We start from the raw sequence: 23,777 nt of genomic DNA on the forward strand, positions 1-23,777 counted from the left end.
GTAATTTTTCCTGAGTACACTTATGCCCCATATGTTTGGGTAAACCACTGTTTGGGCGCACTTCGGGGCTCGGAAGGGAGGGAGCACCATTTGACTTTTTAAACGCAAGATTGGCTGGAATTAATGGCGCCGTGTCACATTTGGAGACCCCTGATGTGCCTAAACAGTGGAAACCCCTCAATTCTAACTCCAGCACTAACTCCAACACACCCCTAACCCTAATCCCAACTCTAGCCATAACCATAATTACAACCCTAACCCCAACACACCCCTATCCACAACCCTAACCCCAACACAACCCGAACCCTAACCCCAGCACACCCCTAACCATAACCCTAACCACAAGCCTAACCGTAACACACTCCTAACCCTAATCTTAACCCTATTTCCAGCCCCAACCCTAATTCCAACCTTAACTCTAATTCCAAACCTAACCCTAAGGCTATGTGCCCACATTGCGGATTCGTGTCAGGATTTTTCCACACCTTTTTTTGAAAAATACGCAGGTAAAAGGCACTGCGTTTTACCCCGGATTTCCAGTGTTTTTTGTGTGGATTTCACCTGCGGATTCCTATTGAGGAACAGGTGTAAAACGCTGTGGAATTCGCACAAAGAATTGACATGTTGCAGAAAATACAACACAGCGTTTCCGCGCCGTATTTTCCGCACCATGGGCACCGCGGATTTGGTTTTCCATAGGTTTACATGGTACTGTAAACGTGATGGAAAACTGCTACGAATCCGCTGCGGATCCACAGCCAAATCCACACCGTGTGCACATAGCCTAATTCTAACCCTGACCCTAATTCTAACCCTAATCCTAATTGCAACCCTAACCCTAATTCTAACCCTAACACTAATTGCAACCCTAACCCTAATTACAACCCTAACTCTAATTGCAACCTTAACCCTAATTGCAACCCTAACCCTAATTTTAATCCTAACCCTAATTTTAACCCTAACCCTAATTGCAACCCTAACCCTAGTTCTAACCCTAATTGCAACCCTAACCCTAATTGCAAACCTAACCCTAGTTCTAACCCTAATTGCAACCCTAACCTTAATTGTAACCATAACCCTAGTTCTAACCATAACCCTAGTGGAAAAATAAAAGTAAATATATTTTCTTTATTTCATTATTTCCCCTACCTATGGGGGTGATAAGGGGGGAGGGGGGGGGGGGATTTACTATTTTTTATTTTGATCACTGTGATAGGTTCTGTCACTGTGATCGAAATGTACCTGGAATGATTCTGCCAGCCAGGAGATTCGGCGGGCGCACTGCGCATGCTCCCGCCATTTTGGAAGATGGCGGCGCCCATGGAGAAGACGGACAGACACTGGGAGGGATACCGGAGCTCGGTGAGTATGGGGGGGTGGGATCGGACCACGGGGGGTGAGATCGGACTGCGGGGGGAACGGATGGGAGGACGGAGGACAGGACGGGGGACGGAGGGGAGAGATCGGTGGCGGGGGCAGATCGTGGTCTCCAGCCATGGCCGATGATATTGCAGCATCAGCCATGGCTGGACTGTAATATTTCACCAATTCCCATTGGTGAAATATTACTATTGCTCTGATTGAAAGTGAAAGAGAAACAGTTACTTTCAACAGCCAATCAGAGCGATCGTAGCCACGGGGGGCGAAGCCACCCCCCTGGGCTGAAGTACCGCTCCCCCTGTCCCTGCAGGTCGGGTGAAATTACAGTTAACCTTTTCACCCGACCTGCAGGAACGCGATCATTCTGTGACGCAGCATATGCTTCACAGGTCGGATAGGCACCGACTTTCATGACTCATATGCTGTGTCACAGGTCGGGAAGGGGTTAATGTTGTGAGTTGGACATTAATGCTGTCAGGTGAACATATTAAAGAGACTTTTGTTTGGAACTTTGCTGGGTAACTGCCTCGTCACTGCATAGCATAGATACTGCTGCACTACAAATTGTAGGTAATGCACAGTGTTGTAAATTTTAACTGACTACATGACTGGTGTCCAACTAATGTGTTTGAAATCACTCATTTTTCCTCTTATTTTTGGGCTATAACATCAGATGAATAGTTCCTGTGCCACCATCTATCAGGTGTCATCATTTAAAGGAAACCTGTCACCCCCAAAATGGAAGTTGAGCTAAGCCCACCGGCATCAGGAGCTTATCTACAGCATTCTGTAATGCTATAGATAAGCCCCCAATGTATCCTGAAAGATGAGAAAAAGAGGTTAGATTATACTCACCCAGTGGCGGTCCCGCTGCGGTCTGGTCTGATGGGCATCGCGGTCTGGTCCGGGGCCTCCCATCTTCTTACGATCACGTCCTCTTCTTGTCTTCATGCTGCGGCTCCAGCGCAGGCATACTTTGTCTGCCTCGCTGACCTTTCCCGGCGCCTGAGCACTGCAGTACTTTGCTCTGCCCTCAACAGGGCAGACAAAGTACGCCTGGGCCGGAACTGCGGCGTGAAGACAAGAAGAGGACGTGATCGTAAGAAGATGGGAGGCCCCGGACCGTGACGCCCATCGGACCGCCCGCCTAGGTGAGTATAATATAACCTCTTTTTCTTATCTTTCAGGATACATCGGGGGCTTATCTACAGTATTACAGAATGCTGTAGATAAGCCCCTGATGCCGGTGGGCTTAGCTCAACTTCCATTTTGGGGGTGACAGGTTCCCTGTAAGGCTTCTGGAGGTAGAGTAAAGGCGGAGGATTTTCTCCTTCGTCTCATTGGGGGACACAGACCGTGGGTGTATGCTGCTGCCACTAGGAGGCTGACACTAAGTGATACAAAGAAAGTTAGCTCATCCCCTGCAGTATACAGCCTCATGCTGGATGTCAGAGAAACAGTTTTTGCTTAGTGTCTGTAGGAGGCAAATGGACGGGTCTGCTATTCAACTCTTATTATTTTACTTTTCAATTTTTACTGTTTACCTTTTTGATCTTTACTTTTTCCACGGACGAATGGGGCGACCGATCCTTTCAAGGTTCCAATCTCCCCGAACCATCAACAGGCGAGCACGGAGAGTGTCGCCTCTCCTTAAACATGAGATGCCACGCCTGAGCTGATTTTTAGGGGCGACGGATCCCTTCAAGGGCACCGATCTCCCCACACTATCAACAGACGAGCACATGGAGTCTCGCCTCCATGTATCCTCTTCTGCAGCCAGGCCTAATGCCGGACAACTGGCCCTGTTCTCCCGGGGGGCTTGAAATCCGTGGATGTACAGAGGCACCCTCTCTTTGGCGTCTGAGCAGCCCCCACTGTACCACCACTGTTAAAGCGTATGGCACAAGGAGGCGGACAGTTCCTCTCCACCTCCCTAACAAAGGGGTGGTGGATTGAGGTTAACCGCTTTATCCCAGCACTGTCCACTCTGCAATACCTTACCTGCAGCAGAACAGTAGAGTGCGGCACTGAAACCCAGCCAACCGCGGGGGCTCCATGCCGGGATGCGCAATAGTGAGTGGATCCAGTCGGCGATGGACCTCTGCAGTGGAATATTCACATGCTGACAGGCAGCCATGGCTTCCCTGTGGTCCACCTGCCTGAGGTAATGCTCCGGCCGGCTGCAAAAATTTAGTGCCCAGCTTCGGCCGATGTGTAGGCCTCATCCTGGAAGCCGCGCCCGCACTGTGGCGTGCTAATGAGGCTCCACCCACTTTTCTGGCGCTTCTCTCCTGACACGGGAGCGCTTGCTTTTCTCGGCCACTCCAACGCCACTCACGTCCACCCTTGGTATTGCTCCCGCCAGCTGCAGAAATTTAGGCCCTGGTTTGGGCCTATTCATGGAAGTCACAAGGCTTCGCCCACATCGTGTCTGTGGCTCCGTCCCCCCGAATTGGCACCTCTCGCTCTCTGCGAGACTTTATCACCTCTGCAACTCCCGGCGGCCATCTTGGTCCACCCGGCCGGCTCACACAGGGGTGACTGTTTTACATTAAAGAGGCACAACGACGCTGCAACATCAGTACCCGGGTAAGGAAGTACTGCTCTCTCCCCCTGCATTTTCCCCCTGTACTTAAGGGCACATGACCAGTATTCCCTGGTCTTAAAGGCACATAACCAGTATTTCCTGGTCTTAGAGGCACATGACCAGTATTTCCTGGTCTTAAAGGCACATAACCAGTGTTTCCTGGTCTTAAAGGCACATGTCCAGTATTACCTGGTCTTAAAGGCTCATGACCAATATTCCCTAATCTTAAAGTCACATGACCAGTATTCCCTTGTCCGAAGCCAGTCACCCCAAATGAGCTCAGGAGCCCTCTGCCGCTGATCCCAGCTTATCCCAGAATACCTAGTTCCCCTGAGTGGGCTTCGTCACTGACCACAATGCATGGCTTCTCTGACCAAGAGATTGAATCCCTCCGTCAACCCTTTGTGACTCGGAGTGCTTGCAGGACCGATATAGATGGTCGGTTATTCGGTGAGAAGTTGGGAGCGTTCCCCACTCAAGGACAAAGGATCGCATGTTTCCTATAGACCCAACAGCAGTGAAAGGGTTGTCCAGGACAGTCTAGATCTAAGGGATCTTAGTTCCAAAAAGGGGGCAGAAAGGTAAGACCGATCCTGGACCTCAAACTTCTAACAAGCTTGACAAGGTCCTCCTTCTTCGGATGGGGTTCCTCTGCTCAGCCATTACTTCATCAGAAAAAGGTGGAGTTTCTGGTATCCATTGACAATCGGGATGCTTACCTTCACATTACTATTTTTCCCCTCTTCAAAAATTCCTTCGCTTTTCCATTCGCGAACAGCATTTAAGTCACGACCTTGCCCTTCGGCCTTGCTACCGCACCCAGAGTGTTCGCAAGGGTCATGGCGGCTGTCATGTTCCTCTTGCACCCAGAGGCATGGTCGCCCTGCCCTATCCGGTCGACTTTCTAGCCGCTCTTCCAGGACTGCGCTGAGTCGTCCATATCACTTGCGATACCCTCTCACCTGGGCTGTCAGCTAAACTTAGACAAGTTTTTCTGATTTCCAGCCCAGCAGATATCCTTTTTGAGCTCCTTCCTCACCCTGGGGAGATCCTTTCTCCCGATTCAATGGTTATTAGTGATTACTGATGCCAGTCTTCTTCTCTCGATCATTGTTCTGGGGATCCGAACGGTACAGCTAGTGCTACAGGTGTATCCGAACGGTACGGCTAGTGCTACAGCAGGTCCACTGCCTTCTGGCGGGTCACCCCATCCGAATTCAATCAAATAATGCCATACGTCAATCATCTAGCAAGTACCCACGGTCAAGCGCCATGACCAAGGTACCTCACTGTTATGATCTGGTGGCCTAGGAGCAGCCTGAGACGGACTCTGGAGAAGGTGGTCCCTGTACTGACCGCAAACCCTGAACCTAGCAGCGCAACTAGAAGTAGCCGTGGGGGGTACCTAACACTCCCTAGACCCCTCGACACAGCCTAAGAACTAACTTCCCCTAAAGACAGAAACAGGAAACCTATCTTGCCTCAGAGAAAATCCCCAAAGGATAGATAGCCCCCCACAAATATTGACTGTGAGAGGAGAGGGAAATAACATACGCAGACATGAAATCAGAATTTAGCATAGGAGGCCATACTAGCTAAAAAGAAAGAATAGAACAGAGTACTATGCGGTCAGTATAAAAACGCTAGAAAATATCCACCACAGAAAATACAAATCACCACATCTGACTAAAGACATGGGGGGTATATCTGCATCTCCAGAGACAAAGCTTGGCTGCAAAAAATCCTTCACAGACAAAGCTGGACAAAACAAAACATGAAAATGCACAGAACTATATGGTCCACAGCGGTGGACAGCAAAAACAAGGCCAGAACTTATCTTTGAAGAAATGAACAGCAAACCAGGAGAGACCAGGTATGGATGTGAATCCTCCAAAAGCAATGGACAACTGGCACTGACTAAAGGATAAAGCAGGACTTAAATAGCCCAGCCCAGATTGCAAAAAATGGATACACCTGATAAATGCTGCGATCCAACTACCGCAGCACTACCACTCATAACCACCGGAGGGAGCCCAAGAGCAGAATTCACAAAACCTCACATTCTCTGATGGGCCAAGATCTATCATTCGGTGATCTCGGCACTACACATCCCAGGAGTAGAACTGTGGGCGGCAGTCGCCATCAGGGTCCCGCCTCAAGTGAGTAGGAACTTCACCCGGAAGTCTTCCATCAGATCTGCCTTCACTGGAGCACTCCAGATGTAGATCAGATGGTGTCCAGACTGAACGCCAATGCACTCTAGTTCATGGTTCGGCCTCGAGATCCAAAAGCCATCGCAGTGCATGCTCTGGTTCTTCTTTGGTACCAGTTTCCATAACCCCTCTTCCACTACTTCCGAGAGCCTTTCGGAAGCAGGAAGGGCCCCAGTGATCCTGGGAGATCCGCACTGACCACATCAGGTTTTTTAGTTTGCGGAACTAGTATTTTTCCGTCTTATTGCAAGAAAATTGCAAGTAGGGACTTCCTCGCAGAGAGTTTTCGCATACCGTTAGATCTTTGGGACCATAATGATCCTGGGAGTCTTACAGTACACTCCTTTTGATCCGGACAGACTTTACTATAAGGGAAAGTCACCCTTTTTTCTCTGCGATCTCGTCATCCTGATGAGTCTTCGGAGCTAGCCGCTCTGTTCTTTCAGACATTTTTTTTTATTACCATCAAGGCAAGGTTGTCCTCAGGCCATCCCCGTCCCTTGTTACCAAGGTAGTATTGTATTCCCACTGTTATTAAGACATCATTCTTCCCTCATCTGTTTCGGCACCAGTCCACAAAACGGAATGGGTTCCCCATATTCTGGACGAAGTGAGTGCCCTGAGTAGGTACATATCGAGGACTGCGTTCTTCCAAAGTTTGGACACTTTTTTTATTTGGGCTTCCTGACAGTAAGTCTTCCCGACGGTTACAGGAAGGGTTTAGCCGTTTCATTGGCCATGTTAGCCTGGTGGATTCTTTACACCATTCAGGAGTCCTTCCGTGTTAGATGTCAGCCTATCTCCCTGTCTATCAAGGTTTCTTGGGTTCTTGGCACCAGGCGTCGGAAAAGCACGCCTGCAAGCTTGCGGGTTCATCCAGTCCACATGCATTCTTGAAGCACTATAATTCCCAGACTTCTGCAGATGTGAGTCTGGACAGGTGGACTCTGCAGGCCGTGTTGGCGCACTTGTAAGTAGCGGTTACACAGGGCCTGATCTGATGTTGTCCCCACTCAGGGACTGCTTTAGAACGTCCCATGGTCTGTGTCCCCCAGTGAAGCGAAGGAGAAATAGGGATTTTTGTGTACTCACCGTAAAATCTTTTTCTCCAAGCCATTCATTGGGGTACACAGCTCCCACCCTGTTATTAGCTTGTGCTTGTTTTATAATTTGACATTCTATACTCTCATATGTTGTTATTGATCTTCTACTGCTTTTGCAATGACCTGGTCCTCTGAGAGCCAGCAGGAGGGTGTGTACTGCAGAGGATGAGCTAACTTTCTTTGTATTACTTAATGTCAGCCTCCTAGTGGCAGCAGCATACACCCACGGTCTGTGTCCCCCATTGAATGGCTCGAAGAAAAGGATTTTACAGTGAGTACACAAAAATTCCCCCCCCCGACCTCATCACAGGCCCTGTGCACACAGTACAGCCATATATGTGATGTGCAGCTCTGCGGGTGGAGGTAGGTGCTGGAGATTCCCCATTGCTGGGGCAGGAGACATTAACCCCCTCAGTGCTGAGCCTGTGATAAATTTCTATATGTGACTATAATTGGATTGTGTGTTTTATTGGAGCCAGGACGGGGCCATGACTGGATGTAGTGATTATGTGACGCTGGTAACAGCTCCAGAGGTTTCTTACATGGGATCTTTATGATGTTACATTGTCATCTTCTCCCCATTCAGGTCCCTACAATATCGGATCCTCTCAGTGGAGATCTTCTATATAAGAGAATTCTCCTGAGTGACCCTACAAGGATGGATAGGGACAGGGACAAGATGGTGGAGAGGATATTACACTTCGCCCTAGAGATCCTCTTCCGGCTTACTGGAGAGGTGAGAGATTCTGATGACATCATATTACATCATTCTATGGGAATAGCAGATGGACAGAACTGGAGAGGTGAGGACTCTGGAAATGTCTGTAGTGAGGTTTATTAATGTGTCTCTCCATAACCAGGATTACACAGTAGTGAAGAGGACCTCTAGTGATCGCTGTCAGGACCCTGTGTCTGAGGGATGGGGAAAACCACTGAGCCCAATCACGGGGCCTCCACCTCACCCCCTGATACATGAGGACATCAATGACCAGAAGATCCTAGAACTCACCTACAAGATGGTTGAGCTGCTGACTGGAGAGGTGACACTGCTGGGAATGCTGGGACTTTATACAGTAACGCTATGAAGGCATCCGGGGGATGACGGTATCATTGTATGTGTCAGGTTCCTATAAGGTGTCAGGATGTCACCGTCTATTTCTCCATGGAGGAGTGGGAGTATTTAGAAGGACATAAAGATCTGTACAAGGACGTCATGATAGAGGTTCCCCAGCCCCTCACATCACCAGGTAATAGACAGGACTAAATACACACGGCCTATAATTATCTGTATGCAAAGAATGAATTCAGTCCCTGTATGTGTTTCCTCCAGTTCTATCCAGTGAGAGGACAACACCAGAGAGATGTCCCCGTCCTTTTCTTCCACAGGAATGTAAACAAGAAGATCTCGATGTTCCTCAGGATCATCAGGTAGATGGAGAGAAGGTGTCATGAGATCTCCCCTATGATGTGTATAAGGCTATGAAGGTCTTGTGATCAGACTTGTTTTATAGCCCAGTATTATAAACTGAACTGCCAATTTATTAGAAACACCGACTCTTTCTTTATCAAAACTTTCCTGTATAGAGAATACTAATAACTAGTGTAATATAAAATAAAGTGATCATTTTTCAGTCTGAAACCACATTAGAATGGTAATTTTGAGCACTTCACCTAGGCATGGTTGTCAGGGAAATTTTGAAAAACTCTTTAACTGTTTAGTTTTTCTTCTCAAAAGTATTAGTACTGAGAACATTATGATTGAGGGAAAAAATACAATGAAAGGAGATCCATAAGACATACATGATTTTTTGAGGAAGATATTAATAATATGTGAGGCAGTGACCTGTGTTACATGTGAGGGTCACTGTATGTTCCCTCCAGGATGTGTTTGGAGGATAATTGAGGCCATGGGAGTGCATTACAGTCACAGGCGTAGCTGTGATTGCAATGAAAAATAAAAGTGAGTGTTAGTCTTGGACAAGCTATTTGTCCAGGGCAGATTTAACCCCTTAGTGACAGAGCCAATTTGGTACTTAATGACCGAGCCAATTTTTGCAATTCTGACCACTGTCACTTCATGAGGTTATAACTCTGGAACGCTTCAACGGATCCTGCTGATTCTGAGATTGTTTTTTCGTGTCATATTGTACTTCATGTTAGTGGTAACATTTCTTCGATATTACTTGCAATTATTTATGAAAAAAATGGAAATATGGCGAAAATTTTTAAAATTTTGCAGTTTTCAAACTTTGTATTTTTATGCCCTTAAATCAGAGAGATATGTCACAAAAAATAGTTAATAAATAACATTTCCCACATGTCTACTTTACATCAGCACAATTTTGGAAACAAAATTTTTTTTTGTTCGGGAGTTATAAGGGTTAAAAGTTGACCAGCAATTTCTCATTTTTACAACACCATTTTTTTTTAGGGACCACATCACATTTGAAGTCATTTTGAGGGGTCTATATGATAGAAAATAATGAAGTGTGACACCATTCTAAAAACTACACCCCTCGAGGTTCTCAAAACCACATTCAAGAAGTTTATTAACCCTTTTCGTGCTTCACAGGAACTGAAACAATGTGGAAGGAAAAAATGAACATTTAACTTTTTTTTGCAAACATCTTAATTCAGAACCATTTTTTTTATTTTCACAAGTGGAAAAACAGAAATGTAACCATCAATTTTGTTATGCAATTTCTCCTGAATACGCCAATACCCCATATGTGGGGGTAAACCACTTTTTGGGCGCACCGCAGAACTTAGAAGTGAAGGAGCGCCGTTTGACTTTTTCAATGCAGAATTGGCTGGAATTGAGATCGGACGCCATGTCACGTTTAGAGAGCCCCTGATGTGCCTAAACAGTGGAAACTCCCCACAAGTGACACCATTTTGGAAACTAGACCCCTTAAGGAACTTATCTAGATGTGTGGCGAGCACTTTGAACCCCCAAGTGGTTCACAGAAGTTTATAACGTAGAGCCGTGAAAATAAAAAATCGCTTTTGTTTACACAAAAATGATCTTTTCGCCCACAAATTCTTATTTTCACAAAGGTAACAGGAGAAATTAGACCACAAAAGTTGTTGTGCGATTTCTCCTGAATACGTCGATACCCCATATGTGAGGGTAAACCACTGTTTGGGCGCACCGCAGAGCTTGGAAGTGAAGGAGCGCCGTTTTACTTTTTCAATGTAGAATTGGCTGGAATTGAGATTGGACGCCATGTCGCGTTTGGAGAGACCCTGATGTGCCTAAACAGTGGAAACCCCCCACAAGTGACCCCATTTTGGAAACTAGACCCCTTAAGGAACTTATCTAGATGTGTGGTGAGCACTTTGAACCCTCGTGTGCTTCACAGAAGTTTATAATGTAGAGCCGTGAAAAAAAAAAAATCGCATTTTTTCTACAAAAATGATCTTTTTGCCCACAAATTTTTATTTTCACAAGGGTAACAGGAGAAATTAGACCACAAAAGTTGTTGTGCAATTTCTCCTGAGTACGCTGATACCCAATATGTGGGGGTAAACCACTGTTAGGGCGCACCGCAGAGCTCGGAAGGAAGGAGCGCTGTTTTGGAATGCAGACTTTGATAGAATGGTCTGCGGGCATTATGTTGCGTTTGCAGAGCCCCTGATGTACCTAACCAGTAGAAACCCTCCACAAGTGACCCCATTTTGGAAACTAGACCCCCCAAGGAACTTATCTAGATGTGTGGTGAGAACTTTGCATTCTAAACTTCTGTGAAGCACTTGGGCATTCAAAGTCGTGAAAATAAAAATAAAAAATTTTTTCCACAAAAAAGGTATTGTAGCCCCCAAGTTTTTATTTTCACAAGGGTAACAGGAGAAATTGGACTGCAATAGTTGTTGTCCAATTTATCCCGAGTACGCTGATGCACCATATGTGGGGGTAAACCACTGTTTGGGCACACGGCAGAGCTCGGAAGGGAAGGAGCGCCGTTTTGGAATGCAGACTTAGATAGAATGGTCTGCGGGCATTATGTTGCGTTTGCAGAGCCCCTGATGTACCTAAACAGTAGTAACCCCCCACAAGTGACCCCGTTTTGGAAACTAGACCCCCCGAGGAACTTATATAGATGTGTGGTGAGAACTTTAAATGCCCAAGTGCTTCACAGAAGTTTATAATGCAGAGTCATAAAAAAAAATAAAAATATTTTTCCACAAAAAAGATTTTGTAGCCCCCAAGTTTTTATTTTCACAAGGGTAACAAGAGAAATTGGACCCCAGAAGTTGGTGTCCAATTTATCCCGAATACGCTGATGCCCCATATGTGGGGGTAACCCACTGTTTAAGCGCACGGCAGAGCTCAGAAGGAAGGGAGCACCATTTGACTTTTTGAGCGCAAAATTGGCTGTCGTGTTTGGAGACCCCCTGATGTACCTAAACAGTGGAAACCCACCAATTCTAGCTCCAACCCTAACCCCAACACACCCCTAACCCTAATCCCAACCTGATCCATAATCCTAATCACTAACCCTAACCTTAATCACAACCCTTACCCCAAAACAACCCTAATGTCAACCCTAACCATAACCCTAATCAAAACCCTAAATCCAACACACCCCTAATCCTAATCTCAACCCTAACCTCAAACCTAACCCTAATCCCAATACACCCCTAATCACAACCCTAACCTTAACCCTAATCCCAAACCTAACCCTAATCCCAAGCGTAACCCTAATGCCAACCCTAACCCTAATACCAACCCTAATCCAAACCCTAACCCTAATCCCAACTCTAACCCTAACTTTAGCCCCAACCCTAGCCCTAACTTTAGCCCCAACCCTAACCCTAGCCCTAAGGCTACTTTCACACTTGCATCGTTTGGCATCCGTTGCAATCCGTCGTTTTGGACAAGAAACGGATCCTGCAAATGTGCCCGCAGGATGCGTTTTTTGCCCATAGACTTGTATTGCCGACGGATCGTGACGGATGGCCACACGTCGCGTCCGTCGTGCACTGGATCAGCTGTGTTTTGGCGGACCGTCGGCACAAAAAAACGTTCAATGAAACGTTTTTTTGTACGTCGCATCCGCCATTTCTGACCGCGCATTCGTGGCCGTAACTCCGCCCCCTCCTCCCCAGGAGATGGGTTGGGCAGCGGATGCATTGAAAAACTACATCCGCTGCCCACGTTGTGCACAATTTTCACAACGTGCATCGGTATGTCGAGCCGACGCATTGCGACGGCCCCGTACCGACGTAAGTGTGAAAGAAGCCTAAACCTAAATTTAGCCCCAACCCTAACCCTAAATTTAGCCCCAACTCTAACCCTAAATTTAGCCCCAACCCTAGCCCTAACCCTAACCCTAGCCCTAAACTTAGCCCTAACCCTAACCCTAGCCCTAACCCTAAGCCATTTTCTTTTGCCGGCAGCCAGGAGGAGCAGCAGGAGGATCCAGGGACACAGGTGAGTATGATAGGGTCCCCGAATTCCCCCTATTTCTCTGTCCTCTGATGTGCGATCACATCAGAGGACAGAGAGTTACACTTTACTTTTTTTTTTTTTTTGCGATCGCCGGTAAACTGTTAATTACCGGCGATCGCAAAACGGGTCGGTAAAACCGACCCCGATCATGCTCTTTGGGGTGTCTGCTACCCCCGGCAGCCGAGACCCCAAAGATTCTCGCGGGGCCAGCCGGCGGGCGCACCGGGAGCCACGAGGAGCATCGGTGGAGATAGGTGAGTATCGGGGGGCTATCTGGGACCCCTTTTCTCTGTCCTCCGATGTGCGATCATATCGGAGGACAGAGAAATTAAAAAAAGATCGCGTTTTTTTTCTTTCTGCGATCGCCGGTAAACGGTTAATTACCGGCGATCGCAAATGCGGGGTCGGTAAAAAAAACCCCGAATCATGTTCTCTGGGGTCTCGGCTACCCCCGGCAGCCGAGACCCCGGAGAAAATCCGACTCTGGGGGGCGCTATTTACTTTTTCCACAGCGCCGTTAATTAACGGCGCTGTGCTTTAAGTACCCTTAACGGCCGCCATTAAAAGACATATCGGCGGTCGCTAATGGGTTAAGAAAACCTGCTGGACTTTTGTTTTGAAACGGACTACTGAATGGTAGTGTGGCAGTCTGTTTCCTTCCTGGCCTGGTTTTCCATGTGTCCGAAGGCTCCAGGTTCTTTGGTTAAAAGCCCTGCAGTAAAGGGTTTGGGTGTGTCAGGGTCAGAGTTAGGCCTGGGTCAGACATGCGAGAAACTCGGCCGAGTCTCGAATGTCAATACCTGGCACTGCCGCTGGCACTAGGGACCGAAGTGTGCTTCTGCATAGAAATACATGCAGTTGCATACTCCTGTTCGGGTATTGACATGCGAGACTCATGCGAGTACGGTAGAAGGACAATGCACCATGACACAATGATCCACTAGTCAAAGACTGATTCCAGGAATATTAGAGAGTTTTTGTTGCTTCCCTGGACTTCATAGTCCTCATGTTTTAATCCTATAGCACATCTTCAGGATGAGATGAAAGAGACTATTCACAACATATCAGTATCTCCATATTATTTGTGGATGGGCCAATAATCCCACAGAATTATTTCTTCATCTAGTGGAATCTATTACAATCTGAATTGCTGAGGATCTGAAAAGACAACACGGGTGTTTCTAATAATGTGGCCATTCAGTGTTAGTTTTATACTTGGTGGAGATGACAGGGTAAAGCTGATCATAGACATTAAATGTTGTCTGGATCTTCCTCCAGTTTTCTGGTTATGATTTTTTCATCTTTCTCTGACTCTTAAAATTTTTGTTTCAGGGTAAATATCTGCCCCTTATTAATACTACAGAGACATATATGAGAGGTGATGAGCGGTGTAAAGAGGAGATTCCCACAGATAACCACACGGGTGAGTATAACCTAAAAAACAATCAGTGCCAGGAGCGCACATCGGGTTGGCTCCATCCCAGAGAGAGCACACATCCATTATGGGTATTATTTATGCTCCATGATTGTGCATATAATGATATATGATTACTAGCTATTGAACCCGTTCTACGCCTGGGTGCCGAGCATTTATATTGGTATATGGTCTCCATCCTGGTATGTGCTGCACCCATCCTGCGTCCCCATCCTGTCATGTGCTGCACCCATCCTGCGTCCCCATCCTGTCATGTGCTGCACCCATCCTGCGCCCCCATCCTGTCATGTGCTGCACCCATCCTGCGCCCCCATCCTGTTATGTGCTGTACCCATCCTGCGTCCCCATCCTGTCATGTGCTGCACCCATCCTGCGTCCCCGTCCTGTCATGTGCTGCACCCATCCTGCGTCCCAATCCTGTCATGTGCTGCACCCATCCTGCGTCCCCATCCTGTCATTTGTTGCTCCCATCCTGCGCCCCCATCCTGTCATGTGTTGCTCCCATCCTGCGCCCCCGTCCTGTCATGTGCTGCTCCCATTCTGCGCCCCAATTCTGTCATGTGCTGCTCCCATCCTGCGCCCCCGTTCTGTCATGTGCTGCCCTATTCTGTCATGTGCTGCTCCCATCCTGCGCCCCCATTCTGTCATGTGCTGCTCCCATCCTGCGCCACCATTCTTTAATTTGCTGCTCCCATCCATATGCCCCATACACTGCTCCATAAAGGTTTATGGCCCCCATAAAATGCTCCATAGTATATGCCCCGTACACTGCTCCATAAAGGTTGATGGCCCCCATAAGATGCTCCATAGTGTATGCCCCGTATGCTGTTCCATAAAGGTTTATGGCCCCCATAAGATGCTCCATTCTATATGCCCCGGTATGCTGCTGCTGCAGTATAAAAAATAAAAAAAAAAACCATACTCACCTATAGTCGCTGAGTGCTGGGGGGCCTGAGCAAGCGGGGACACCGGCGCGCTGTGGGGGTCAGGTGCTGGTATCGCTGCCAGCTCAGGCCCCCCAGCACTTACTATATTCACCTGTCCTCCGTTCCACCGCTGAGCGCCGCCATCTTCCTCTGGCTGATAGTGTGTGTGTATATACGGTATAGTGTGCATATAGCTAGAGTGTGTATGTAGTGTATGTAGAAGTCCCTGCGTGCACACATAGATATACACACTATACAGAGCCGTAGTTGTGTGCTCCCTGTCATCCCCCCACTCTTATTCTCCACGGGAGACACATGTGCGCTTGTTGTCCTTTCTGTGGCTCCGTCAGCTGGATCAGTGGCCACAGCTCGCCCCCGCCCCGTACAGCGGCCCTGTGCAGTGATGGGCGGCGGGAGGTGGTGACCGGTTCCCCTGCACACACAGTGCACGTAGGGGCCGCGCTCCTGCAATCGGCACCGTCCCGGGGCCACAGCGGCCGCCGCCATTCCCTCCTCACCTCCTACAGTACCTGCCGTCCTCTACCTCCGGTGATGGTAAACAGGACGCCGAGTGCTGGGGGGCCTGAGCAGCGGGGACACCGGCGCACTGTGGGGGTCAGGTGCCTGTATCGCCGCCAGCTCAGGCCCCCCAGCACTTACTATATTCACCTGTCCTCCGTTCCACCGCTGAGCGCCGCCATCTTCCTCTGGCTGTGACTGGTCAGTCAGAGGGCGGTGCCGGCGCGCATTAAGCGCGTCATCGCGCCCTCTGAACTGAAGGTCACAGGCCGAAGACCGGGAAGATGGCGGCGCTCAGCGGTGGAACGGAGGACAGGTGAATATAGGCGATACTCACCCTCCTGGCGGTCCCTGCTTCTCTGTTGGAGATCGCGGTGTGCGTTCAGTGTGAACGCACACCGCGATCTCCCGGGAGCGTCACTCTGTTAGGCCCAGATTGCGCCGGCGCTTGCGCCTGCGCAGTCTATAAAGGCTTCGGACAGAGTGACGCTCCCAGCGTTATATTATAGATTTTTGTGACATGTTCGGACATTTCATCTTTTGCACATATCTGGTCAGTTTACATTATCTGTCTTGCAGCACATGATAATTATTATTATATTACATTATATGGTGATCTGCTGCAGATTTCTGCAATGTTTGGTATAACCTTGTTTTTTGTAAACCTACTACCATCCACTCTGATCATTACATAGTATATTTTTCCCCTAATTAAACACGTTGATTATGTGTCTGTATTCCTAAATCTTAAACAGATTTCGGTTCCCTTCCTCATTTTTGGACAATCATGTTCTTACATTCTGACATCTTCCCTCTTGTATCTAGTGATTTTTTTTACATTACACTTGATCCATTTTTTTTTTACTTTATAGTTTAGCTATGTGATAAAAGGTATTGATGGTTTTTAACTCACTCTTTTATTTATAGTAATGAATTTTTTTCATTTATAGCTCTATAATCATGGCCCTTTTTTGCCACTTTTGAAGCAGAAGAGATACTTCTGTATTCACAGTCCTGTTTAATACAGGACACTCAGTGGATGTCTATTAATACACTTTTGAAGCTTGTCAGTGTCGGGGATCTTAAATCAAGACCCCTGATATGGAAGGTAGAAACATTACTAGGGAGTCACAGGCTGTACTGTTCTGGAGAATTTTCTCAGCCTATAAACCTAAAAAGCATTCTTCTCTACATGCATACTATAACATTATATGCAGATATCATGCCAAAGCATTATAAGTGCTGAAAAGAAATCACCAGAGATTTCTAACTATAGAATTCTTTTCAAAAATTATACAAAATCATCACAGTAAATATGGACATATGTTGTGTCCCTGTAATTGTAACGAGATGTACAATATAGTAATTTATGGTGATCGGTAAATAGTGTGAATAAAAATGACACCTTTTGTTTACATTCATATTATATCTACTATATAAAGCTGAATGTATGTATGTGTGTGTGTGTGTATGTATGTCCGGGATTGGCATCTGCACCGTCGCAGCTGCAGCCACAAAATTTTGCACAGTCACAAGTCTGTACCCCGAGAGCGTCATAGGCTATGTTGTGAGGCAAAATTTTAATCCCACGCGTTCCAATTCACCAAACAATTTTGCCCCTATCTACATAATGGGGAAAAAGTGAAAGGAAAAGTGTTGCAGGCGTCGCAGCTACAGCCACAAAATTTTGCACAGTCACACGTCTGAACCCTGAGAGCATCATAGGCTATGTTGTGAGGTGAAATTTTAACCCCGCGCTTTCCAATTCACCAAACAATTTTGCCCCTATCTACATAATGGGGGAAAAGTGAAAGGAAAAGTGTTGGAGGCAAATTGACAGCTGCCAGATGTGAACAAGGGGGACTTAAAGAATGAGAGCGATGGCACCAAAGAGTATATACCGTACAGTTGCTAAGGTGGGGCCCCGACATGGGATACTCACCACACACGGGGATATGAACACATACACAAAATGTGCCACACACTACCACGTGCTTGAACACATATTACCCTCAGCACACATTTTACCACACATACACCAACCTCGCCACATAAGTCGAAACACAAAAGTAGCCGCTCAAAACTCGCCACGCGCAAAACTCGCCACATGCAAAAACTAGGCTCACGCAAAACTCGCCACAAGTGCAAAACTCACCTCATGGAAAACTCGCCACACGCAAAACTTGCACACGCGGAAAAATTGCCACATGCACAAAAGTTGCAACACATGCAAAAGTTGCCTCACACAAAACTTGCACATACTCAAAAGGCACCACACATAAAACTCGCCACGCGCAAAACTCGCCATGCGCAAAACTTGCTGCACACAACTTGCTACACTAACCTGTCACATGCAACTCGATACACAAAAAGTTGCTACACGCATGTTGCCACACAAAACTCCTCTCACAAAAGTAGCTACATGCATGTCGTCACACGCAACTCGACACACACAACTTGACAAATGAAACTCGCCCTAAAACACACACAAGTCTGGTATTATCCTTCAAAAATAAAAATCTGATTAATAAGCAGACAAACTACAAGAGCAACAAATGTACCATATAGGAAATACGGCAGCTGTCAGTCACATGACCTGTCTATTATGTGTATGTGTGAGCTAATATATACTGCCATGGGGAGGGCTTCTGTTATGACCTGGTGGTTAGGAGCACCCGACCTGATAGTTAAACTCATACAGGACAAGCTCTGGGATGTGGGAGCTCTGCTGACCGCAAGCCCTAATCCTATCACACACTAAAAATAGCCGTGGAGCGCTCCTGACGCTCCCTAGGCGCCTCGTCACAGCCTCAGAGCTAGCTAGCCCTAGAGATAGAAAATAAAGCCTACCTTGCCTCAGAGAAATTCCCCAAAGGAATAGGCAGCCCCCCACATATAATGACTGTGAGAAAAGATGAAAGTCACAAACGCAGAAATGAAATAGGTTTCAGCAAAGAGAGGCCAGACTTACTAAATAGACAGAGGATAGGAAAGGAATCTTTGCGGTCAGCACAAAAACCTACAAAAGACCACGCAGAGTGTGCAAAAAAGACCTTCGCACCGACTCACGGTGCGGGGGGGGGGGCCACTCTGCATCCCAGAGCTTCCAGCTAGCAAGACAAAATCAGGATAACCAGCTGGACAAAGAAACAACGAGCAAAAATAACAATAGGGAACTTAGCTTCTGCAGGAGAAGACAGGTCACCAGGCAGATCCAGGAGCGAACTGAACCAATGCTAAAACATTGACAGCTGGCATGGAGTAACGATCTGAGTGGAGTTAAATAGAGCAGCCAGCCAAAGGATAAACCACGTCACCTGTGTAAGGAACCTCAGAAGCAGCAGCTCCACTCACAGCCACCAGAGGGAGCCCATAGACAGAACTCGCCGAAGTACCATTCACGACCACAGGAGGGAGCCCGACAACAGAATTCACAACAGTACCCCCCCCTTGAGGAGGGGTCACCGAACCCTCACCAGAGCCCCCAGGCCGATCAGGATGAGCCAAATGAAAGGCACGAACAAGATCGGCAGCATGAACATCAGAGGCAAAAACCCAGGAATTATCTTCTTGACCATAACCCTTCCACTTGACCAGGTACTGGAGTTTCCGTCTCGAAACACGAGAATCCAAAATCTTCTCCACCACATACTCCAACTCCCCCTCGACCAACACCGTGGCAGGAGGATCAACGGAGGGAACCATAGGCGCCACGTATCTCCGCAACAACGACCTATGGAACACATTATGGATGGTGTTGTGAATTCTGTGGCTGAATTCACTCCTGTGGTCACAAGTGGTACTGCAGCTTCTGAGCTTCCTCCCTCAGGTGTTCTGGTGAGCTCGTTAACTGCTTCATTACTTAACTCCGCCTGATGCTGCTATCCTTGCTCCTTGTCAATGTTTCAGTGTTGGATCTGAGCTTCTCCTGATTGTTCCTGTGACCTGCTGCTCTGTATAGCTAAGTGCTTTTTGCTTTTTTGTTGCTTTTTTTCTGTCCAGCTTGTCTTTTGTTTTGCTGGAAGCTCTGAGACGCAAAGGGTGTACCGCCGTGCCGTTAGTTCGGCACGGTGGGTTTTTTTTGCCCCCTTTGCGTGGTTTTGCTTTAGGGTTTTTTGTAGACTGCAAAGTTCGCTTTACTGTCCTCGCTCTGTCCTAGAATATCGGGCCCCACTTTGCTGAATCTATTTCATCCCTACGTTTTGTCTTTTCATCTTACTCACAGTCATTATATGTGGGGGGCTGCCTTTTCCTTTGGGGAATTTCTCTGGGGCAAGTCAGGCCTATTTTTCCATCTTCAGGCTAGCTAGTTTCTTAGGCTGTGCCGAGTTGCCTAGGTAGTTGTTAGGCGCAATCCACAGCCGCTTTTAGTTGTGTTTAGGATAGGATCAGGTGTGCAGTCTACAGAGTTTCCACGTCTCAGAGCTCGTTCTTGTATTTTTGGGTATTTGTCAGATCACTGTGTGCGCTCTGATCGCTAAGCACACTGTGTTTCTGGATTGCCTTCATAACACCTGTCATTAGCAAACATAACAGTACAAGGAGCCAAACTAATGATTCTCAATAGAGGGAAAGAAAAAGTTCTGACATCATTTTTTTTTTTTTTTTCTTTTTTTTCTTCTGCTCTGTGTTCATTTTTTTTTTTTTTCCCCTAGACATTTGGGTATTCTGGACACAGGTGTGGACATGGATATTCAGGGTCTGTGCTCTTCAATGGATAATCTCGTTATAAATGTACAAAAAATTCAAGATACTATTGATCAGAAATCTATGTTAGAACCAAGAATTCCTATTCCTGATTTGTTTTTTGGAGATAGAACTAAGTTTCTAAGTTTCAAAAATAATTGTAAGCTATTTCTGGCCTTGAAACCTCATTCTTCTGGTACTCCTATTCAACAGGTTTTGATTATTATTTCTTTTTTGCGCGGCGACCCTCAAGACTGGGCATTTTCTCTTGCGCCAGGAGACCCTGCATTGAGTAGTGTCGATGCGTTTTTCCTGGCGCTCGGATTGCTGTACGATGAGCCTAATTCAGTGGATCAGGCTGAGAAAAATTTGCTGGCTTTGTGCCAGGGTCAGGATGATATAGAAGTATATTGTCAGAAATTTAGGAAATGGTCAGTACTCACTCAGTGAAATGAATCTGCGCTGGCAGCTTTGTTCAGAAAGGGTCTCTCTGAGGCTCTTAAGGATGTCATGGTGGGATTTCCTATGCCTGCTGGTTTGAATGAGTCTTTGTCTTTGGCCATTCAGATCGGTCGACGCTTGCGCGAGCGTAAATCTGTGCACCATTTGGCGGTACTGCCTGAGGTTAAACCTGAGCCTATGCAGTGCGATAGGACTATGACTAGAGTTGAACGGCAGGAATACAGACGTCTGAATGGTCTGTGTTTCTACTGTGGTGATTCCACTCATGCTATTTCTGATTGTCCTAAGCGCACTAAGCGGTCCGCTAGGTCTGCCGTCATTGGTACTGTACAGTCCAAATTCCTTCTGTCCATTACCTTGATATGCTCTTTGTCGTCGTTTTCTGTCATGGCGTTTGTGGATTCGGGCGCTGCCCTGAATCTGATGGATTTGGATTATGCTAAACGTTGTGGGTTTTTCTTGGAGCCTTTGCGGTGTCCTATTCCATTGAGAGGAATTGATGCTACACCTTTGGCCAAGAATAAACCTCAATACTGGGCCCAGCTGACCATGTGCATGGCTCCTGCACATCAGGAAGTTATTCGCTTTCTGGTGTTGCATAATCTGCATGATGTGGTCATGTTGGGGTTGCCATGGCTACAAACCCATAATCCAGTATTGGATTGGAATTCCATGTCGGTATCCAGCTGGGGTTGTCAGGGGGTACATGGTGATGTTCCATTTTTGTCGATTTCGTCATCCACCCCTTCTGAGGTCCCAGAGTTCTTGTCTGATTATCAGGATGTATTTGAAGAGCCCAAGTCCGATGCTCTACCTCCGCATAGGGATTGTGATTGTGCTATCAATTTGATTCCTGGTAGTAAATTCCCTAAAGGTCGATTATTTAATTTATCCGTGCCCGAACACGCCGCTATGCGCAGTTATGTGAAGGAATCCCTGGAGAAGGGACATATTCGCCCATCGTCATCACCACTGGGAGCAGGGTTCTTCTTTGTAGCCAAGAAGGATGGTTCGCTGAGACCGTGTATTGATTACCGCCTTCTTAATAAGATCACTGTTAAATTTCAGTATCCCTTGCCATTGTTATCTGACTTGTTTGCTCGGATTAAGGGGGCTAGTTGGTTCACTAAGATAGATCTTCGTGGTGCGTATAATCTGGTGAGAATCAGGCAAGGAGATGAATGGAAAACTGCATTCAATACGCCCGAGGGTCATTTTGAGTATCTAGTGATGCCGTTCGGACTTGCCAATGCTCCATCTGTGTTTCAGTCTTTTATGCATGACATCTTCCGTGAGTATCTGGATAAATTCCTGATTGTTTACTTGGATGACATTTTGATCTTCTCAGATGATTGGGAGTCTCATGTGAAGCAGGTCAGAATGGTTTTTCAGGTCCTGCGTGCTAACTCTTTGTTTGTGAAGGGATCAAAGTGTCTCTTCGGTGTGCAGAAAGTTTCATTTTTGGGGTTCATCTTTACCCCTTCTACTATCGAGATGGATCCAGTTAAGGTCCAAGCCATCCAGGATTGGATTCAGCCGACATCTCTGAAAAGTCTGCAAAAGTTCCTGGGCTTTGCTAATTTTTATCGTCGCTTCATCTGTAATTTTTCTAGCATTGCCAAACCATTGACCGATTTGACCAAGAAGGGTGCTGATTTGGTTAATTGGTCTTCTGCTGCTGTGGAAGCTTTTCAGGAGTTGAAGCGTCGTTTTTGTTCTGCCCCTGTGTTGTGTCAACCTGATGTTTCTCTTCCGTTCCAGGTCGAGGTTGATGCTTCTGAGATTGGAGCAGGGGCGGTTTTGTCACAGAGAGGTTCTGATTGTTCAGTGATGAAACCATGTGCTTTCTTTTCCAGGAAGTTTTCGCCCGCTGAGCGTAATTATGATGTGGGCAATCGAGAGTTGCTGGCCATGAAGTGGGCATTCGAGGAGTGGCGTCATTGGCTTGAAGGAGCTAAGCATCGCGTGGTGGTATTGACTGATCATAAGAACCTTACTTATCTCGAGTCTGCCAAGCGCTTGAATCCTAGACAGGCCCGTTGGTCGTTATTTTTTGCCCGCTTCGACTTTGTGATTTCGTACCTTCCGGGCTCTAAAAATGTGAAGGCGGATGCTCTGTCTAGGAGTTTTGTGCCCGACTCTCCGGGTTTATCTGAGCCAGCGGGTATCCTCAAGGAAGGAGTCATTGTGTCTGCCATCTCCCCTGATTTGCGGCGGGTGCTGCAAAAATTTCAGGCGAATAAACCTGATCGTTGTCCAGCAGAGAAACTGTTCGTCCCTGATAGGTGGACTAATAAACTTATCTCTGAACTTCATTGTTCGGTGTTGGTTGGTCATCCTGGAATCTTTGGTACCAGAGAGTTAGTGGCTAGATCCTTCTGGTGGCCATCTCTGTCACGGGATGTACGTACTTTTGTGCAGTCCTGTGGGATTTGTGCTAGGGCTAAGCCCTGCTGTTCTCGTGCCAGTGGGTTGCTTTTGCCCTTGCCGGTCCCGAAGAGGCCTTGGACACATATTTCGATGGATTTCATTTCTGACCTTCCCGTTTCTCAAAAGATGTCAGTCATTTGGGTGGTCTGTGATCGCTTTTCTAAAATGGTCCATCTGGTGCCCTTGGCTAATTTGCCTTCCTCCTCTGATTTGGTACCTTTGTTCTTTCAGCATGTGGTTCGGTTGCATGGCATTCCTGAGAATATTGTTTCTGACAGAGGTTCCCAGTTTGTTTCAAGGTTTTGGCGAGCCTTTTGTGGTAGGATGGGCATTGACCTATCCTTTTCCTCGGCTATCCATCCTCAGACTAATGGCCAGACCGAACGAACCAATCAGACCTTGGAAACATATCTGAGATGTTTTGTTTCTGCAGACCAGGATGATTGGGTGTCCTTTTTGCCGTTGGCTGAGTTCGCCCTTAATAATCGGGCCAGCTCGGCTACCTTGGTTTCTCCATTTTTTTGCAATTCTGGGTTCCATCCTCGTTTCTCTTCAGGACAGGTTGAGTCTTCGGGCTGTCCTGG

The 23,777-nt window shown here is 47.0% G+C and overlaps 2 protein-coding genes across 2 annotated transcripts in view; both read left to right on the top strand.

Moving 5' to 3' along the window:
- LOC138664103 (oocyte zinc finger protein XlCOF6-like) overlaps positions 1–23,777 on the top strand; it is a 248,716-nt gene that overhangs the window by 23,528 nt on the left and 201,411 nt on the right. The window lies entirely within an intron of this gene.
- The window catches only part of LOC138664101 (zinc finger protein 605-like), a 31,288-nt gene continuing 14,988 nt past the window's right edge, over positions 7,478–23,777 (top strand). The window contains exons 1-5 of the mRNA XM_069750528.1: positions 7,478–8,019; positions 8,144–8,323; positions 8,407–8,530; positions 8,614–8,711; positions 14,068–14,158. Coding sequence (XP_069606629.1) covers positions 7,837–8,019; positions 8,144–8,323; positions 8,407–8,530; positions 8,614–8,711; positions 14,068–14,158 — 676 coding nt within the window. The 5' untranslated portion in view covers positions 7,478–7,836. The remainder of the gene's footprint in view (positions 8,020–8,143; positions 8,324–8,406; positions 8,531–8,613; positions 8,712–14,067; positions 14,159–23,777) is intronic.

Source organism: Ranitomeya imitator, chromosome 2 (assembly GCF_032444005.1).
Source record: "Ranitomeya imitator isolate aRanImi1 chromosome 2, aRanImi1.pri, whole genome shotgun sequence".
NCBI classification, from domain to species: Eukaryota; Metazoa; Chordata; class Amphibia; order Anura; family Dendrobatidae; genus Ranitomeya; species Ranitomeya imitator.